The following is a 19105-nucleotide window of genomic DNA, read 5'->3' on the forward strand; positions in this document are numbered from 1 at the left end:
GAATAATTTTTTTTTAAAAATGAGGTGATGATTTATAATTTTCCTGAAGATTTTGCAATGTTTGTATTAATTGTTTAAAATTTTTTCTTAAGTAGAGCGTTAGAAGTGGATAACTCTCTTGGCTCTTTTTTCTCACATTCTTCAGTATTTCCCAATTGAAGAAATAATGTCTCGCGGGGGGGATAATCGCTGTTAGTTTTTTTTATTAACTTTGGTCCGTTAGTTTCTCCTACGGCTACTCTCATCCAAGAAGTAGATGCAATAAAGCTGTAAATATATTAACAATATGCTTTAACATCGATATTTTAATTATTTTATAAAAAAATTGTTGTTTTCATTGTTTGCATTTAATATCAAATATATTTAAAATCCAATACAGTATAATAACAGTATTTAACTTTTAATGCTTCGTGAAGCAATCATTTTAGATTTAACTAAAAAAGTATAGTGAATAGTTAATATTTTTTCTTCCGCCTCAGACATGTAATTTACAGCGTCAGTTTCCCGTACATGTTCGCTTTAATATTACAGTTTTCATTACGGCTTGTGAGGACTGATACAAATTTACAATAGTAATATTTCTTTCTTACTTGTAGCCTACTTTCATTCATTTAAGATGGTTTACTTATACATAGATCTAATACAAAACGTCTAAATAAAAATAAAAAAAAACTGAAAATGCAAATATGTAATTAAATGATGATTCAAGGGATTTTTTTCCATCGGCGTGGTGGGCTAAGGGGGGAAGGAAATTTGGGGTTTTAACTAGAGCTGAAATAAATTTGGGATTACAGATAATGAAAATGATATAAATTTTAAGCAATCAGGAAAGTTATGTTAATACAATGAGACACATCAAATAAAACATTCTTACCTTTCAAAACCACAGCTAAAAAAGACAGTAACATCAATTGCATATACAGTAACTAGCCGTCCCTATCTGTAGAGGACCACGACTATAGTACCCCAACTTATTCATATTATTTTGCACTCAATTTAACGAACGTAGGCGCCAAAATGAACACGGGAAAGCCCGGGGCGCGAAATAGTACCCTGTCTGGGCGCCGAAGGACGCCCGGATTTGATTCACTTAAAGACTATAGTAACCTTTCTTATCCTATTGTTTTTCGGTAGTAAACCTTTATACAATGTACTGTTAAAAACGTCTGCTTAAAAAAAAGGTACGCACCATGGTGACGTAAAAAAAGGCAAAGTTCAGCATGTTTGGTGGGACCGACAAAAAAGAATTCCTCTTCGTGGGCAAAAAGGGTCAGACATAACGAATGCGCAAAAAAAGACACAAATAATAACCTGCGGGAATTCCCGTTCCCAAATAAAGATGTCTTTTGTTACTTCAACTGTGTTTGATTAAAAATAATAATAAGAAAACAGTACGTTCAGTGTATGGAATAAATAAAAGGCAGTATTTAAAATACCAACAACATTGCACTTGATCAATCTACGCTAATTATATATTTTTTTCCCCGACACCGAAACAAAGTAATAAAAGGTACATTTTTTCCTCCAGATGTATTGTTTTAAATAAAACATCTTTTAAAACATCTTCAATATTATTTTTTTTAAAATATAATTTTAGACGATAAACACTTTAAACGCTTAACATATAAGAATGGGGTCTAATAATTCTAATAAATTCTAATCTAAGTAATCCTCGATTTACAAACATTTTACAAACAAACATACAGAATTGAAATTTTGTTTTTTAACACTGATATGATGTGTCTAGAGCCCGCGCCACCCGCATGGAAGCCTATTACAATTTAGCTATCTAGACTCGTTTAAAACTTCGCTAATGCTGTACTTAATACTAGACAAGTGTCTAGATATGTGTCTGTTCTAGATATAGTATTTGCATCTAGTATCATTTATGTTTAGCAGTATAATGCTTATATCGTGTCCAAGACATATGGGACAGATGAAGCAGAGCAAAGCTGCTTCGGGTTAGCAGTCTAGCTCTCTACCGCTAGACCACACCGTCCCCATCGCTTCTCAGCCTTTTGGCTAAGATAAAAGTGTAGTATCTGTTCTGTATTCTACATAAATCTTAGTCATTTGGTTTGTCAGCCCTTTTTAGGGCTAGCTGCCGGGGTCGGGAGGCGGTCAGATCTACTACTCAACTCATCAAGCAATCAGTTGCAAATCACGCCATCGATCGCAGTGGGGATGCGCCCCACATCCCTCGAAGTGCACCATGCCCTCGACATGGACACCCAGTACTTGTATTGGCTGGCTTCCAAATGTAAGATTGGCTAATTTTCAATTTTCTATTTTTTTCAGCTTGACGACACCCACCTAGGAGAAATCTTAGGTAGGAGGTTCCGTCATAAATACCAGCAAATTAACTCAACATCATGCGTTTACTATGTAGGTTTCTAAATGTATCTTGAATGTCTATGTTATAGTGTTCCCTGGCCCAACTAATTCTGGTGTATAAGGGTGTCGCTTGTTGTATGATTAGGATACCGTATATTTTTTGTGTCTTCCCCAATAATGCTTTTGTTTCCTTGGAATGTTGCTAGCGTTTCTTTATAAAAGCTGCCTATGTCATTTTTGTTTTAGTATGAATTTCGTGCAGCCGTATACCGCAATTTAATTTGTTTTCTATTAAGGTTTTGTGGCTAATGTTTCTAATCGTGTTTTTGAAAATGAACTCTCTCGTGTGCTTGTTTGTTAATAAATGAGTTGGGTATTGTAGAGTTCTTCGCTACGATAATTTTTGGAATGATATATCTGTTTACCAATGTAGCTCTGGCAAGATACGTATAGTGAATTCTTAACCCATATTATCCCAAGGTCTCAAATTTTTATAATTTTTTATATGGTTTAGCTTTTGGGCACTGAATGAAGGAATGACTATAGATTTTTTTTTAAATCAATACTTTTTGGAATATCGATTTTTTAAAAAACGTCCCATAAATGGGACGCTAGCAACGAATGGCCCCATGTACATTTATTGGGAAAAAAATCGTGTATCACGAACTATGGCTAATCTCGCGACAATTAAGCTATATACTGATTTTGTACTGTTAGGTCAATTATTTCATTGTTTAAGACAGCTGCTAAAAATACTGATTATGTTCAATTGGGTTAACCACCATACCATGGTCTAAAATGCAGAAATTATGTTGAAATGTCTAGTTTTCTTTCAATCTAGCATCCATCAAAGTGAATAACACTTGGAAATACGTAAAGCTGTGACTGGTACATATAAATATGTACACATGATTCATCGAAAATGTAATATAATTAAATATAAATAATTGAGTTTTTGGGGGGCGTACTTGTAATTTTCAAGAGGGCTGGGGGGGGGGGGGGGGGGGGCGTCTTAAATTTCCGGGCGAAGGTGGTCACTCATAAAAGTATGTTTTCTATAAAAATTTCATTTTGTTCTGTGGGCAGAGCCCCCCCCCCCCCCCCAGTCCTCCGAAATGATGCCTGAATGAAACTCCGCCCTCAGTGAATTTGCAAACGACGATCAGGTCCGGTCCCAGATGTCATCAAGCCAACTTCCTTTTTGTTACCTTCTCTATTCCCCCCCTCCCCTCACAGGCGTACATTAGAACATCAGACATCGTATTTCTAAGGAACGGATCCGTCACTGGGGGCCTGTATTGAGTGTTCATGGCTCTCATCCATGTATGCACCTCACTATGCGAACAGCTTCCAATCTAGCACCAGTAATCCCCTCACCTTACAAAGCTTCGTTAAAGTTATCAAAGTAAAATTGGTATCGGGAACCTTTGGAGGGGACAACAGTACACAGCTAATTCACATTTCTGCTATATGTAGCTTGAGCTCTCTTATATGAAGAGTGTTAACCAACCCCCATGACTGAATCGTTTCACCTAAATGTTGACCATTGTTATTATTCTGGTTTGTTATAATTTTAATATCACGCACTAGTAAATTTACCTCAATACTAAATTAGTTTATATTCAATGGTATTAAATACTTCAGTTAGTGCAATTCTGAAAACTTAAAAAAGTAAGTTTTTCAATATTTTCAATTTTTTATACAATAATATATAAGTAAATATAGGTCAAGGTCATAATTAAATATCTATAAATACTACTTAACATCCCAAAATCAACATTTAACAAAGTCAACAATTGTTTCATCATAAATAACCATTTAACATAAACATTTGCATCTGTGTTTCTCGCTAGAGTCCAATAAATGTGACGTTTGTGTAACAATCTACATGGGGGCCTTTCGTTGCTAGCGTCCCACTTATGGGACGCTTGTTGTACACTTGATATAACGAATTGTTTAAAAAATTGCTACTCTTAAATTTTCATCAGATAGAAATATGGTACTGCTACAAGTTTTAAATGTATTTTGCACTTAAAATGTTAATACTTTAGAAGATATGCATTTTCCTATGCGCATGTTTTCTTTTTTTCCACCATTTTGACAAGTCCTGCGAAGCCGGCCCTATAACATTTTTCTAAATTATTTTTTTCCCACAAAAATACATACAAATTCAATAGTCTAACCATTTTCAAATACAATAAAACATAATTTGTGTAAAACTAGTTTTTAAAAAAATTTAGCAATTTTTTTTTACAACCTCCCATAAGCGGAACACTAGCAGAATATGGGTTAATGCAATGATATTGAATATGATTTGTCAATAAAAATTAATATGACTGCAGGTAACAAACTTATATTTTTGGGTTTATTATTTTAATAAATGTGTTTTTGATAAAAGTGTTTGTGTTTGCAAGTTTAAAAAAAAAGAATTCATCGTTTTATAAAGTATCCAAATTTGTATTATTATTTATTGTCTTCATAGCAAAAAAATTATTTCATTAATATATTTAAAAGATTTATGCACCACATGTTTTCTACCAATTAAATAAGTTTAATTGTAAAATTATCTAAATAGACAGGGAGTGATCTCCCCTAAATTTTCTCGAATATATTATATAACACTACGGGAGATGGCAACTCGGGATATAGACAATATTTTAAATCCATTTTTAATTACTTAAACTTTTAAAAATGGAATAGAATCTCGTAGAAAAAAAGAATTGCACACCAAGTGAACGCCAAATAAAATGTGTATAATATAATAATATTATTAGTACTTTATAAATTCACATGCGTTTTCTGATAAATCGGAAATAGTCTAAATAACTACTTCAACGGAAATTACTCAAAATTTAAAAAATGCAGAGAATTAGATCTTTGACTTACATGTTATAGGCTTTTGGAAAATTGAAAGTAGAAAAACGTTTAGTCGGAAATCGCTCAAAAGTTAATACGGATCTATAAATTTGATATATTAAATATATATAACGATACTCAAGTTATCATGTATACAGACACACACACACACACACATACACACACACACACACACATACACAAAGACATACGGACAAGATTGCAAAACTATGTTTGTCCAACTCAGCGAGGTGTAAAAAGTCGTATATACGAGAAAATAAAAAGGACACAATGGTTTTATGAACAAATGAATCTCGTCAGTGTTTGTAAAATTTTACATGAAAAGTTAAAAGTATATCAGCTCTGATTTTTGAAAGTATTCACTTTCGAGTATGTGTGGAGAAAACCTTAGTTAAACAGTTTTATCAAATGAAAGTTAAAACCTAGTAAAATATTCAATAAAATATTTTTTTTCCTTAATGCATAAAGATTTAAATTATGTTTAAATTCTTATTTATAAAAAAGTAAAAGCAAAAAATAATCAGGATAATAAATGCATTTTGTCAGTAAAATATCTCAAAACACCACACCAAACATGAATAGACTAACCTGTATTCTGCTGGTTCAAACAGTAGCGTTTCCCATTCTTTGAACACTTCTCTCCGTTGCATTGGAAGGGCTGTCTGAAGGATCTGCTCGTCCCAAACGTAGGCCTTTCTTGCAACAACTAGATAGACGATATTCTTATAGACTATGGTCAAAACGTACACTATGACGTAAACCAGCGAACGATATAGAAAACTATACTACATCCAGCTGTATTTATAACCGACTAGGCTATAGATGAACATCGTTAGAATTATGTGTACACAGTTTAAATGTATCACCGGGTGGAGGCGAGGGGGGGGGGGGGGTGAAACAAACCAAACAATGCAAATTTTGCCTGAAAAATGGTTTTCTTGAGAATTGTAATAGCTGACAAGTCAATCAACGTTTGGGGTGGGGGTGTATAGTAATATATATATATATATATATATATATATATATATATATATATATATATATATATATATATATATATATATATATATATATATATATATATATATATATATAGGCCTATACAGATATTTTTGGTGGGATGAAATTTTTATGAAATTATCTTCAAGTAGCTAACAAAAGACATTTTTAAAACCAGCTTTGCAAATAAATAAACTCTAAACGTACCAATAAAACCCGGCTAGCATCACGAGTATTGTTACTGTGACAGCTACAGCAATCACGGTTACTTTAAAAGTTCCTGTAAAATGGATTGTAGGAAAAAAAAGTCAAAGGAAAAAAGTAACAAGTACAAAAAGTCACAGGAAAAAAGTCACAGGAAAAAATCTTGAGTGTTTTTTGGCATGACAATTGTGTATGTATTATGCTAATCAACTTACGATTAATTAAATGTTGTGTAATCATTTTAGATATATATGCGTGGTTTGTATACATATAGTAATATTTATAATACACGTAAAAGATTTTATTAATTTTTATTAATTGTCATTCTGTTTTACACATAAAATTTAATTGAATCCTAATATATAATAGCCCATGTGCGCACTTCTCTCTCTCTATCCGCAAAATATTTTCGCCGGATATCACACCAGAATCGGCAGCGATATATCGAGAACTTGATACAGACTTTTGTTTAAAATAATATGTTAGATGTTTTAAATGTATAACCACAATTTTATTTAAAGAAGAAAAATAAAATATAAAGGCGTATTCGAATGTAGAAGAACAATTTTAATTATGCAACCGGAAAAGCGTTTATAGTTGTGAAAAAGAATGCACAAAACAGTTACGTGAATAATGTTTATACATTTACTAATGACGTCATCTGCCGTGTTTAGAATAAAAAGAAATGAACTATTTCATTCAAATATTATTTAGATCTACGTACGCTATGAAATTTACACAATACAATTTTGCTCGGGCTAAACTTTTTAAAAAAATTCTATTAGGATTCTAAATCTAGATATTCTTGATCTAGATATACTAGATCATCTAGATCTAGAGATTCTAGATCATCTAGATCTAGAGCTTCTAGATCTAGATCTAGATGATCTAGATCTACTGAAAAACTAGACTTACACAGATGTAGACCATACCTAGATCTAGAATCTATTCAAATAATACATTTATATACTAAAGTATTTCAGGCCTTAATAACTTTATTGAAATCTTTGTTTATCTATGCAATTTGCTAATCTCTATAATATATAAAGCAAAGTTGTCTGGGGCCCGATAGGGCACTTCCCGGTGCCGCAGGCGCTTCAAATTTGGCAGGATCTTGCCTTGGGGCGACAGAACACGGGGGCCGGTTGGCCGAAAAGTCTATGATGAGGGGGTCAAAACTGACCTCGACTGACCGGCGCCTTATATGAGCTATAAATCGAACAAAAATGTCCACGTAGGAACCTCTTCATAACTCCTGAGGTCGTAGACCGACCCTCGGGCGAATTAATGAAGCATTCAAAATCTCAATGTTTTCGAAAGCCTAAGCGAAGCTGGGCAGCATGCCTAGTTTAATATAATGTTCAATCCTTCTCGGTTTCAATCGTGTTTGTTAAATCCTAACTTTAAATTAGCATGAAATGGCATAAAGACGTAGTTAATATGTGACTTGCTGCCCTCAACTCACGCAAAAAATAGTAGTATATTAAGTCCCTTTTGGGTATCATGGGTGAGACGGATGCGGATTTGGATGCGGATGCGCAGCAAAGGGTATATAGGAAAATACTCACCCGCCTGGGTGAGCCGCAGGGACAATGACATATAGTAAAATACTCACATACCTGGGTGAGCAGGTGGGTGAGGGTGGGTGAGCCGCAGGGACAACGAGATATAGTAAAATACTCCCCCACCTGGTGGGGGTGTTGGTGGTGGCGCACCTGCTCACCCTCAACACCCATGTTACTACAATCGAGTATGTATTGAACGCTTGTTAAGTTTACAGCATGATATTTTAAAAGCATTTGATGACTTGGAAAAACGTTAATAAATAAATAAAATATAAGAAGACTTTTTTCCAATTTTAGTGTGCGTGTGAATGTGAATACGTGTATCTCAAAAATGTGTAGACTAGTAGTACCAGAAAACCTAAAAACAAGGTAATGAAAAAAGCCCTAGAGCATCCGTTAAGTGTGGCGCCAGCCTGTCTCATGCTGGCCAGCTGGTACTCAAGTAAACGCAAATGCTTCGCGGAGAAGCCCTTGGTTTACCCCACAAAGTCATTCTACGGCTATAAAAAAGTGATTGCTTTTTTTTATGATCCATAAAAAAACTCCAAGCCGAAATTCCAGAGACGCGCTCACGTTCCAATGCACCGTGTGAACTCACCTGTCGGCTATAAACAAAGTCAAACCGAACGAGAAAAGCCATTAATCTCCGGGCGGTACCTATCTACTAGGGAACCACGGAATACTTCGCTGGTGGGGGAACATTTTTTGAAGTTTGAGTTAATGACTAGCAGATGTCGTTAATGGTTGTTGGAAGTCGATAGAAAGAACTTTCAATTTTCGAACACATTCGTTGTTGTGGAGAATTTCAAAATTAAAAATTAAAAAACATACAATCAAATAAACAACAAATAAAGAACAAATAAACAAATAAACAAATTTCTTCTTCTTCTTCTTTGTTCTTAATTATTAGTGTTGAAAGGGATCGAGATTTATCTGCCAGTGGGTTTGAACTAAGCGTTACGTGTCAACTGGTTTTGCGCCACTGAGGCCATTGACTCCGATTTCAGCCTGCTTTTCTTTTTGGATTTGCTCCCATAGCCTTTGTCCAACCAAGAACAAACTACAAGGCAGCAGTTTTTTAATTTTGGAGTTTTCTCTCCTAGAAGAGATGCTGTCCCCAGCTAACTAGCCTTATCTGCCCGAGGGTTCGAACTCGAGACTTTTCGGCTTAGCAACAAATTAAAATTAAAAATTTTTAAAAATTAAAAAAATTAAAAAAATAATAATTAAAAAATTCAAACTAATTAAAAATTAACTAATTTAAAAAATTAAAATTAAAAAATAATAATTAAACTAATTAAAAAATAAACAAACAAAATATAAACAAAGTAATTAAATTAAAATTAAAAATTAAAAACTAATTCAAAAATTTAAAAATTAAAATTTAAAAAACAAAATAATTAAAATCAAACAAATAATTAAATTACGTAACTAGTCTATACAAATTACAAAATTAAAAATCAAATTTAAATTAAAAATTCAAACTAATTTAAATCAAATTAATTAAAAACAAAATAAATAAAAAATTCAAACTAATTAAAAATTAATTAAAAACTCATTACAAACTAATTAAAAACAAATTACGTAACTAGGTCACCGGTAGTGATTACGTCACAAGGTCACACCCTCAGCTGACCAACTGACCTACTGATCTACTCCGCATCCGCATCCCCCTGCGCCTGCGCCACCACCACCACCACCACCAGGTGGGTGAGTATTTTACTATATGTCGTTGACCCTGCTGTTCCTCCGCCTCACCCACCTTCACCCAGGTGGGGGAGTATTTTACTATATGTCATTGTCCCTGCGGCTCACTCTTTCACCCAGGTGGGTGAGTATTTTACTATATGTCATTGTCCCTGTGGCGCACCCAGGCGGGTGAGTATTTTCCTATATATCCTTTGCTCCTCATCCGCATCCGCATCCACCTCACCCATGATACCCAAAAGGGACTTAATATACTACTAACAATGGTTCAACCACCTTTATCACGCTCATTACCTAACAAAGCATAGGATCAAAACAGAAAGCCGACACGGTACAAAGGCTGTCATTTACGCAAAACATCAACAACACACAATATGAACGGACAAAGCCGACGGAGGAGAAGCCGGCCAATTCTTCACCATGTATTTCACTAAATACCTAACAGATGGTGGCGTTGTGTGTACATTATCTTACATTATTTTACCAAGCACATTAATAAACACCCACAATTTTACAATCATGAACAATTAAATTAAAATATTTCTTAGAATATTTTTGTGACTTTTTTCTGTGGCTTTATTTCTGTGACTTTTTTTTCGAATAAAATTGTTCTTTTCCGACTTTTTTTCCGTTCACCGTAATATGTGCCAAGTATTAAAATAAAATATGTGCATATATATATATATATATATATATATATATATATATATATATATATATATATATATATATATATATATATATATATATATATATATATATATATTGTAAAAGGAGCGTATAAAACATTATTAGGCGAAATCAATCAAATATATTACTTTATTACGCAAGAAATGTTTTCATTTCTATTGCAGCAGGTGTATATTTTGTGGTATAACAGTAAATCTGTGCGTGCATTGTAAAATGTACTATTGATCTGGAGAAAAATGGTTAGATAAATTAGATATGATGGACTGTAGGCTACACCACTAGTGGTTTAGATATGGCATTTCAGTCCTACTTTAGACACCGTGCGGTGATAAAATTTTATGTTATGAGGAATCAATCTCGTCAGGAATTTTAACTTGGAAGAATGAAAGCATTTGATATTGAATCGAACATTTCTGGTAAATGCACTCGTGTGCCTTGATAAAACATAGGTTTAGAATGAAATAAACATACGTTTAGAACGAAATAAATAAACCGGGAGTGATCTCCCCTAATCTTTCTCAAATCTATAATATAAGCGGCTAGGTAGTGTGTCAGTCCGTCATCACTATAGATTTTGGAGCCATAAAAGTAAACATAGCACCATGCAATTATTTTCAGTGCACCGCAGTCTTATTATAAGTGCTAGAGTAGGGTTTGTTTATATAACGACATATAGCTATTTTATAATTGCCACTGTTTTTACTGTTTTCCATAACGTAAAGAAAATATTAAATACACGCACATTGCTAAAAAGTATTAAATGGATCAATGTCAAATATCATTTTCGTTTATATTCGAAGAAAAAAGTGGATACATTTTAATAACATAATAACAGTAGGGTAGAAAAATCAAATTAATTTAACTCTATTTTCTAATTTTGACAAGGGAGCTAATTTAAAAATAAAACAACTCACGATAATAAAAAACAAGTGTGAATGCAAATCTTCGGACGTTGTAGAAGGAATTAGTGTTGCAATAATATAATTAGAAAAATGAGAATGCAAATTGTGCGGATGTGGAAGAGGAAATTATTGTTAGAAAATTATAATTAGCTTGGATTGATAAAAGGCAATCTTTCATTTATTTTATTCACTGAATGTACAGTTTACTACTAATAATTTTTAATCAACTTATTCCGCACTATTATAGACGCGTTATCACGTTCATTGGGTGCGCAATGGTTTTAGTTATGAAACTCTATTGTAAATTTTAAAGATTTAAAGTACTGGAAAAAAGCGTGAATTGATAAAGTGATATATGGTAGATAAAACACGGATATTTTAAATACTGCCTATTATTTTTTTTATATTATTTATTATTATTCTATCTTTCGGTTTGCGGACAAGCTGGGGGTTTTATAGGAGAAGCGTAGCGAGGGGGGGGGGGGGCATATGTCCCCGGGTGCCGTTGTTAGGAGGCGCCAAAGTGGGTTGGAAATAAATTTCGGGGGGTGTGGGGGGGGGGGGGGTTCGAAATTGAAAGTTTTAGGGCGGGGAGGGGGTGCGAATCAAAAGTTTGGGCGTGGGGAATTTCAAATCAAAAGTGGTGCAAATCGAAAGTCTGAGGGGGTGGGGTGGAAATTGAAATTTTGAGGGGAGGGGTTGCAAATCGTAAGTTTTAGATGGGGGGGGGGGGTCAAATCGAAAGTTAATCCCCGGGCGCCGGAAATGGTCGCTACGCCTCTGTTTTATAGTCATTCACTGTGTCAGACGCGTCCGCCGGCGCTCGGAAAGGGCGCTTTTTAGCGCTATGGGCTAAACTGTGAGCAATATGCCTTTAAGATTGCATTTAAGATGTGTTTATGTTATGAGTGTTGTGTTTGTTTTTAACACGTTTTTCTTAACTCAGCTTCGCGTTTGTTTGTTTGTGGGTTTGTTGTTAAAATTGGCAACGAAAATTAGCCCACTTCTGATTGCTCTAGACATCTGAAATTCGGCATGCAGGCTATTTTCGCCTAACAATTTCAGATGCAATCATAAAAACTAGCAATTAGAGACCTAAATTAGCTTAATTAAATTACGCCCCAAGGACCCTAAAATTGAGGACATGATTTCTCAAAAACGCATGTAAATTTATAAAGTACTAATAATATCCCGCACTTTTATACACATTTTATTAGGCGACGGAGTGGTCTAGCGGTAGAGAGCTGGACTGCTAACCCGTTAGTCTCGGGTTCGAATCCGAGTTCAAGTCAGTAGACCGTTCTGTTCGAGGAGGGATGGACGGTGGGCCAACTACCTAAAAGCATTCAAAAACCTTTTGATCCTTTTTATTTTGATAAAAAATCCTCTAAATTTTTATGTATTTAAAAACACTTAGTCAAGTCATACTTAATCAAGTCATTAGATAAAGTAGAAAATAAACTATATAAAAAACTTTTTAAAAACCACGTTTTTATTTATGTGTAGCAACGGACTAAAAAGGAGAAAATAAAATACTTAAAAAAACTTTTTAAAAAAAACACGTTTTTCTTGTGGACTAAAAAGTAGAAAATAAATTTTTCTTCCGACTCTAGAATAAAATCTCGTACAAAAAAGAATTGCACACCAAGTGAACGCCAAATAAAATGTGCACAATAGTGTGGAATATTATTAGTACCCTATAAATTCACATGCGTTTTTTTTTTTGAGAAATCGGAAATAGCGAGCATAACTACTTCCGTTCAACAGAAATTATTCAAAATTGGATGGAAGGTAGAAAATTAGATCTTTTACTTTCATGTGAAATTCCTTTTATCTATCGGAAATAGTACTCATGTTATAGGCTTTTAAAAATTGAAAATAGAAAAAATGACGCTTTCGGTTATCGGAAACCGCTCAAAAACTGATACGGATCTACGATTCTGATATAATACTTACATATGGAATTTCATCAACCTCCCTGTAACGGTACTCAAGTTATCGTGTTTACACACACATACACACAGACATACGGACAAGATAGCAAAACTATGTTTTTCGACTCATGTAGGTGTAAAACGTCGAGATTTCAAAAATCTCGATTTTTTGTGTGCACGATTACAAGACTTTCTCTATACTTCGTATATACGAGAAAGCAAATAAACGTTTAGAACGATATAAAAATTACTTGGAAACTTAATATTATTGGTTCGCCTTTATTTAATCCCAGGAAAAATTTTGTTTAGTAATAATTCAAATCTTAGCAATTTGTATCAATGTTTCACGTTTTATTCCTTCCGTATTAAACTTATGAATTACCCCTATTAAAATGTACAGAAATCTACACTACAATTAACATTTACATTTGTTGTATTGAAGTTGATCCGATAATACTATTTTTGGCAAAAGAGACACTTACGGAATTTCATAAGACAAATATTAAAAGAAAACATTTCAAAACTTACCTAATATATCCCATGTGGGAAGGAAGGCATCAGTAGTGATGTGTGAGTATGTTGTGGGTGTTACAACATGTGTTTCTGTGCAGATACTATTGGTAGAGAGTGTAGATGAAGTTGGAGTTGAGGATGAAATTAAATCTGTTTCTGTGGTGTTATTGTTGGTGGAGAGTGTGGATGAAGTTGGAGTAGAGGATGAAATGAGATCTGTTTCTGTGCTGTTATTGTTGGTGGAGAGTGTGGATGAAGTTGGAGTAGAGGATGAAATGAGATCTGTTTCTGTGCTGTTATTGTTGGTGGAGAGTGTGGATGAAGTTGGAGTAGAGGATGAAATGAGATCTGTTTCTGTGGTGTTATTGTTGGTGGAGAGTGTGGATGAAGTTGGAGTAGAGGATGAAATTAAATCTGTTTCTGTGGTGTTACCGTGGGTGGAGAGTGTGGTTGAAGTTGGAGTGGAGGATGAAATGAGATCTGTATTTGTAATCAGTGAAGAAGAGTGTGTTTGTATGCTGTACAATGAAGTTGCTGGTGTAGTTGAGCCATTATCTGTGTAGCTGGTTAAAGTCGTTGGGATATCCCATTTACTGTTTGAAGGAATCTCAATTTGAACTTCTGAGGAAAATTCACCAACACGTAGCACTCGGTAGTATACTTGTAAGTTTATTTGGTGTTTGCCAGAACCCAACTGTTCAATAGTTTTTTTTATTTCAATGATCCCGTCTTTTTTTATTTTTACAAAATCTGAAATAGATCATTCTTAATATATGTTGCGCAATGCTGTAATTAGACTAGCAGCTTTATTTCTAGATTTTTAAGTAGATTTCATAATAATTGAACATATGTATATGTGTCTTTCTGCAACATAGTTAAATTAATAAGCGTGTGCTTTGCTAGACTCAATATACATATTCTTATAACAAACTGTAAAAGAAAGAATCCAACAACTCGACGTGGTTGATGTAATTAGAGTGGTTTGGATAGCCACATGAAACAGTTGCCGTAATGACGTCTGCTACGTCTGCTTCATTTTTTGTCACTTTACACAATGACACGTTGGCGTCCTTGAAACTCACCACAGCTGAATGTGAATATTCATCACTGGTCACCTGGTGAACAATTAAATGGGTGTCATCCGTAATAAATGGCATCAATGTTTGTCATGGGTGTCATTCGTAATAAATGGCATCAATGTTTGTCACTGTAGTGCCGGCGAAATAATTTTTGGTCTGAAATAATTTTTCAAGCGACATAGGTAGATCTATATCTTATTCTTTAAGGTCATCTACTTACAGTTATGATGAACTTGATGAACTTGTACATTTTAAATTCGATATTTGAATCGTAACTTTTGCCAAAATATCCGTAAATGTGGAATTCTGATCTAGACGACTGAAAGAACTCAATTCCTGACGAAGGTGTCACTGCGAATATTTTCAGTAACAAAACGTGTTTGTTATTTCTAGATGTAGTATAAAAGGCTGATACTAAACATTTTATTTGAAGAATAATAAAATCATTAAAATTAAAACTGTATGAAGAGTTTCACAGTTAGAAATTGGTCTACAACAAGAAAATTTAAATTTACACTGACGTAAGAAACGAATGAAAAATAAACCAGGAGTGATCTCCCCTAAATTTTCTCGAATATTCTAACATAAAACTACGTGGGATGGCAACTCGCAATATAGACATGATTTTTGTTTACTTAAACTTTTTAAAATAGAATAAAATCTAGTAGAAATAAACCGGGAGTGATCTCCCCAAAACTATCTCGAATATTCTTATATAAAATAACAGGGGATGGGAACTCGGGCTATAGACATGATTTTTAATCCATTTTAAATACTTTAAGTTTTGAAAATAGAATAAAATCTCGTAGACAAAAGAATTGCACACCAAGTGAACGCCAAATAAAAAAGTGCATAATAGTGCGCAATATTATTAGTACTTTAAAAATTTATATTAGTTTTTTGAGAAATCGGAAATAGCGTAAAATAGTACTTCCGGTCAACGAAAATTACTCAAAATTTGACAGAAGGTAGAAAATTAGATCTTTTACTTACATGTAAAATTTCATTTATCTATCTGAAATACTACTCAAGTTATAGGCTGTTGGAAGTACCTCTTCCGGTTATCGGAAATCGCTCAAAAGTTGTTCAGGATCTACGATTTTGATAAAATACCTATATATGAAATTTCATCAATCTAGCTATAACGCTACTCAAGTTATCGTAATTACACACACACACAGACACACACACAGACACACAGATATACGGACAAGATTGCAAAATTATGTTTTTCCGTATCAGTGAGGTGTAAAACGTCGAGATTTGTAAAAATATCGATTTTTTTTTTGCACGATTACAAGATTCTCTATACTTTGTATATACGAGAAAGTAAAAACAGAAGCAGAGACTCAGCATTTAAAATTACTGTTTATGGAAAACTAGTGATTGCTTTTTATTAAAACCTTTAACCCCCCCCCCCCTCTTTTCTTCTTCACTGTTATTTAATTTACTATTGTGTTTTTGTTTTTAACGCTTTTTTATTCGAACCTGCACTTATACCTCATATATGATATGTTTCTATGCTTCCAAAAAAATGCAAGATTAAGATGAAACCCTGTACATCACACTCACACACGATTTAGTTTCTAGTTTGCTGATAGCTGGTCGGATGTTATTCTTAATAAGCTATCCTCTCTACTACTTCAGTATGTAGTATACGTAATTTGAGAAAACACACATAATAGTATGAATTATCTATATTTTACTACTGAATAAGCAGTTAAATAATTACATTAAGTTAAAAATTATGAAGACATCTAATATCAAAATACTTCTGTCGTCAGTCTATGTAGATCGAAACGCCGGAGCGAAAATTCGGACACTTCTACTTGACAGATACGATTCACAGTTGGTACGTGGGTCAAGACATAAAGACAATGCAATCTGAAATTAAATTTGATTTAATTGGATGCTTATTAATTTTTTATGAATTAATTTAAAATGTGACCAAATTAATAGGCATTTCTATCCAAACGCGTCTAGACGCACTTCAAAAGCGCGTCATCACGTGCAATAGCTGCGCCTTCACGATCAATAGGCGCGCAATGGTTTTTAGTCATGTATCTCTATTGTAAATAAAACATGTAAAGTACTGAATTTTTTTTATATAAAAAACGTTTTAATAACAAGTATCTATGTACTAATGCACTAAAAAGTAGAAAATAAATTATAGACTACTATTTAAATAACTAGAAAGAAAAGCGTGGATCTCTTCCTAAATATTAGTAAATGTATCCAATAGATACTAAAGTGGCCCACGCTTTTCTTATAATTTATTTTCTACTTTTTAGTGCATTAGTTCATAAAAGCTTGTTATTAAAACGTTTTTTTATGAAATTTTTGTTACAAGCTTTTATTTACCTCACTTCCTCTGTCGTCAGTCTGTCGTCAGTCTGTCTAGATCAAAACGGCCGAGCAAAATCGCAGGCACTTCTAAAAGACAGATACGGTTCGTAATTGGTACGTGGATCAAGACATGAAGACAATGCATCGTGACATTAACTTTGACTTAATTTGATACATAATTAATTTTTTTATGAATAAATTAAAATTTTGACCAAATTAGTAGGCATTTCTATCCAACTACTCCACACGCGTCATCACGTTCAATAGCGCGCCATCACGTTCAATAGGCGAGCATTGGTTTTTAGTCATGAAACTCTATTGTAAATAAAAACATGTAAAGTACTAAACAAAATTCATAAAAAAGTTTTAATAACAAGGTTTTATGTAATAATGCACTAAAAGGTAGAAAATAAATTATAGACTACTATTTAAATAACTATAAAGAAAAGCGTGGGTCACTTCCTAAATATTAGTAAAGGTATCCAATAGATACTAAAGTTACCCACGCTTTTCTTTATAGTTATTTAAATTGTAATAGATTGAAATAATTGTGAGGTCAAGGGAACTCACTCTTCTGTATTAGTTATATTTATAATATTGTTATCTTGAGTGATGTCCCTTGTGCATTGTACTTCCGTCCTTGCCGGTTAACAATTAAAGCTGTTTACATACTCATGGCTTCTGTCTCCGTTGTATTCATAATCTACCTCATTTGGCGACGAAGGATAAACATCTAGTAGAAAGAGCACCTACTTACGCAAAAAAGAGGTTTGCTAGAGCTTATTAGCTAATTATTTCTAGAATAATGGCGTTGTATGGCCAAATAAAAGAATTTGATGCGAATGATGAAATCATTCAAGATTACCTAGATAGGTTAAGCTTTTACCTTGAAGCTAACGACGTGACGATAGAAGCCAAAAAGAGAGCTGTTTTGTTAACAGTCATAGGGCCTCAACAATTTAGGCTACTAAAAGACTTATGCGCACCAGCTAGTCTAACTACCAAGAGCTTTAACGAGCTGAGCAAATTGCTAACAGACCACCATGCGCCTGTACCATCAAGGTTTCTATGTAGAGCTAGATTTGACAGTAGGACTCGTCAACCAAACGAGTCAATATCAGAATATGTTGCTGCTTTATGTCATCTAAGTAGATTTTGTGAATTCGGCGACACGCTGTCTGATAGACTATGTGAAAAGTTTGTGACAGGTGTAAACAGCCCTGATATTCAAAGAAAGTTGCTGCTCGAGTCAGATCTAAAATTGGAAAAAGCAATACAACTTGCAATGTCATTCCAGCAGTCATCAGATGCGGCGAGATCTTTAGCACCTTCAGAGATCCATGCAGTAAACAGCAGGTTAGTCAATAAACATCAACCCCATCAGAGCATTCCAACTTATGCTAAACAGCCTGCTCGTTCAAATCCTAGATCTAAATCTAGTAATAATTATCAAAAATGTCATCGATGCAAGGGTCCCCATGCATCTCATCGGTGCAAGTTCAAGTCTGCAACTTGTTATAAGTGCAGTAAGCAAGGTCACATTGCCAAGGCCTGCTTTGCAAAGTCTTCGTCTGTTGCTAAATCTAGCCAGTCAAGACAGTACCGCAACCAAAGGCAGCACTATGTTAACTCTCACCAAGACTACCTAACCCAACCAATGAACCACTCTACCTGTGAAAATTCTCAAACTGATTCGCAGCCGGATTTCAGCCTGTTCTCTGTGAAATCAATAAGTCATGCTCCCATCAATGTACCAGTTAATATCAACGGTAAGAGCATCAGCTTCCAACTTGACACTGGAGCATCTCTAACAGTCATAACAAAGAAAGATTTTGACGCTGTCACAGGAGGATCAGTGCCTCTACAGCCATGTCACAAGTGCCTAACAACATACACTGGTGACAACGTTCCGGTAATAGGAGAGTGTATGGTTCATGTAAGTTATAATGGTCAAA

General features: G+C 34.1%; 1 protein-coding gene and 1 pseudogene across 1 annotated transcript; one reads left to right on the forward strand and one right to left on the reverse strand.

The window, feature by feature from the left end:
• Positions 1-4: 4 nt before the first annotated feature.
• On the reverse strand, positions 5-15054 carry LOC131930966 (uncharacterized). Its single transcript, XM_059287634.1, has 6 exons — positions 15025-15054; positions 14733-14840; positions 13741-14419; positions 6418-6490; positions 5800-5917; positions 5-267 (listed from the first exon to the last, which is right to left on the reverse strand). The coding sequence occupies exons 1-5, from the start codon at positions 15052-15054 to the stop codon at positions 5815-5817; spliced, it is 993 nt and encodes a 330-aa protein (XP_059143617.1). The 3' UTR covers positions 5-267; positions 5800-5814.
• On the forward strand, positions 2003-2090 carry LOC131930967 (uncharacterized; annotated as a pseudogene).
• Positions 15055-19105: the final 4051 nt, after the last annotated feature.

Source organism: Physella acuta, unplaced genomic scaffold (genome assembly GCF_028476545.2).
Source record: "Physella acuta isolate Inbredline_101_S28 unplaced genomic scaffold, ASM2847654v3 ptg001870l, whole genome shotgun sequence".
Taxonomy (NCBI): domain Eukaryota; kingdom Metazoa; phylum Mollusca; class Gastropoda; family Physidae; genus Physella; species Physella acuta.

Coding starts and splice junctions, on each gene's coding strand:
- LOC131930966 (XM_059287634.1), bottom strand. CDS start 15,054: ATGTACAAGTTCATCAAGTTCATCATAACT. Junction 14,420..14,732: donor ACGTAGCAGACGTCATTACG/GCAACTGTTTCA, acceptor ACTATTGAACAG/TTGGGTTCTGGCAAACACCA. Junction 6,491..13,740: donor TCCCACATGGGATATATTAG/GTAAGTTTTGAA, acceptor TCCATTTTACAG/GAACTTTTAAAGTAACCGTG.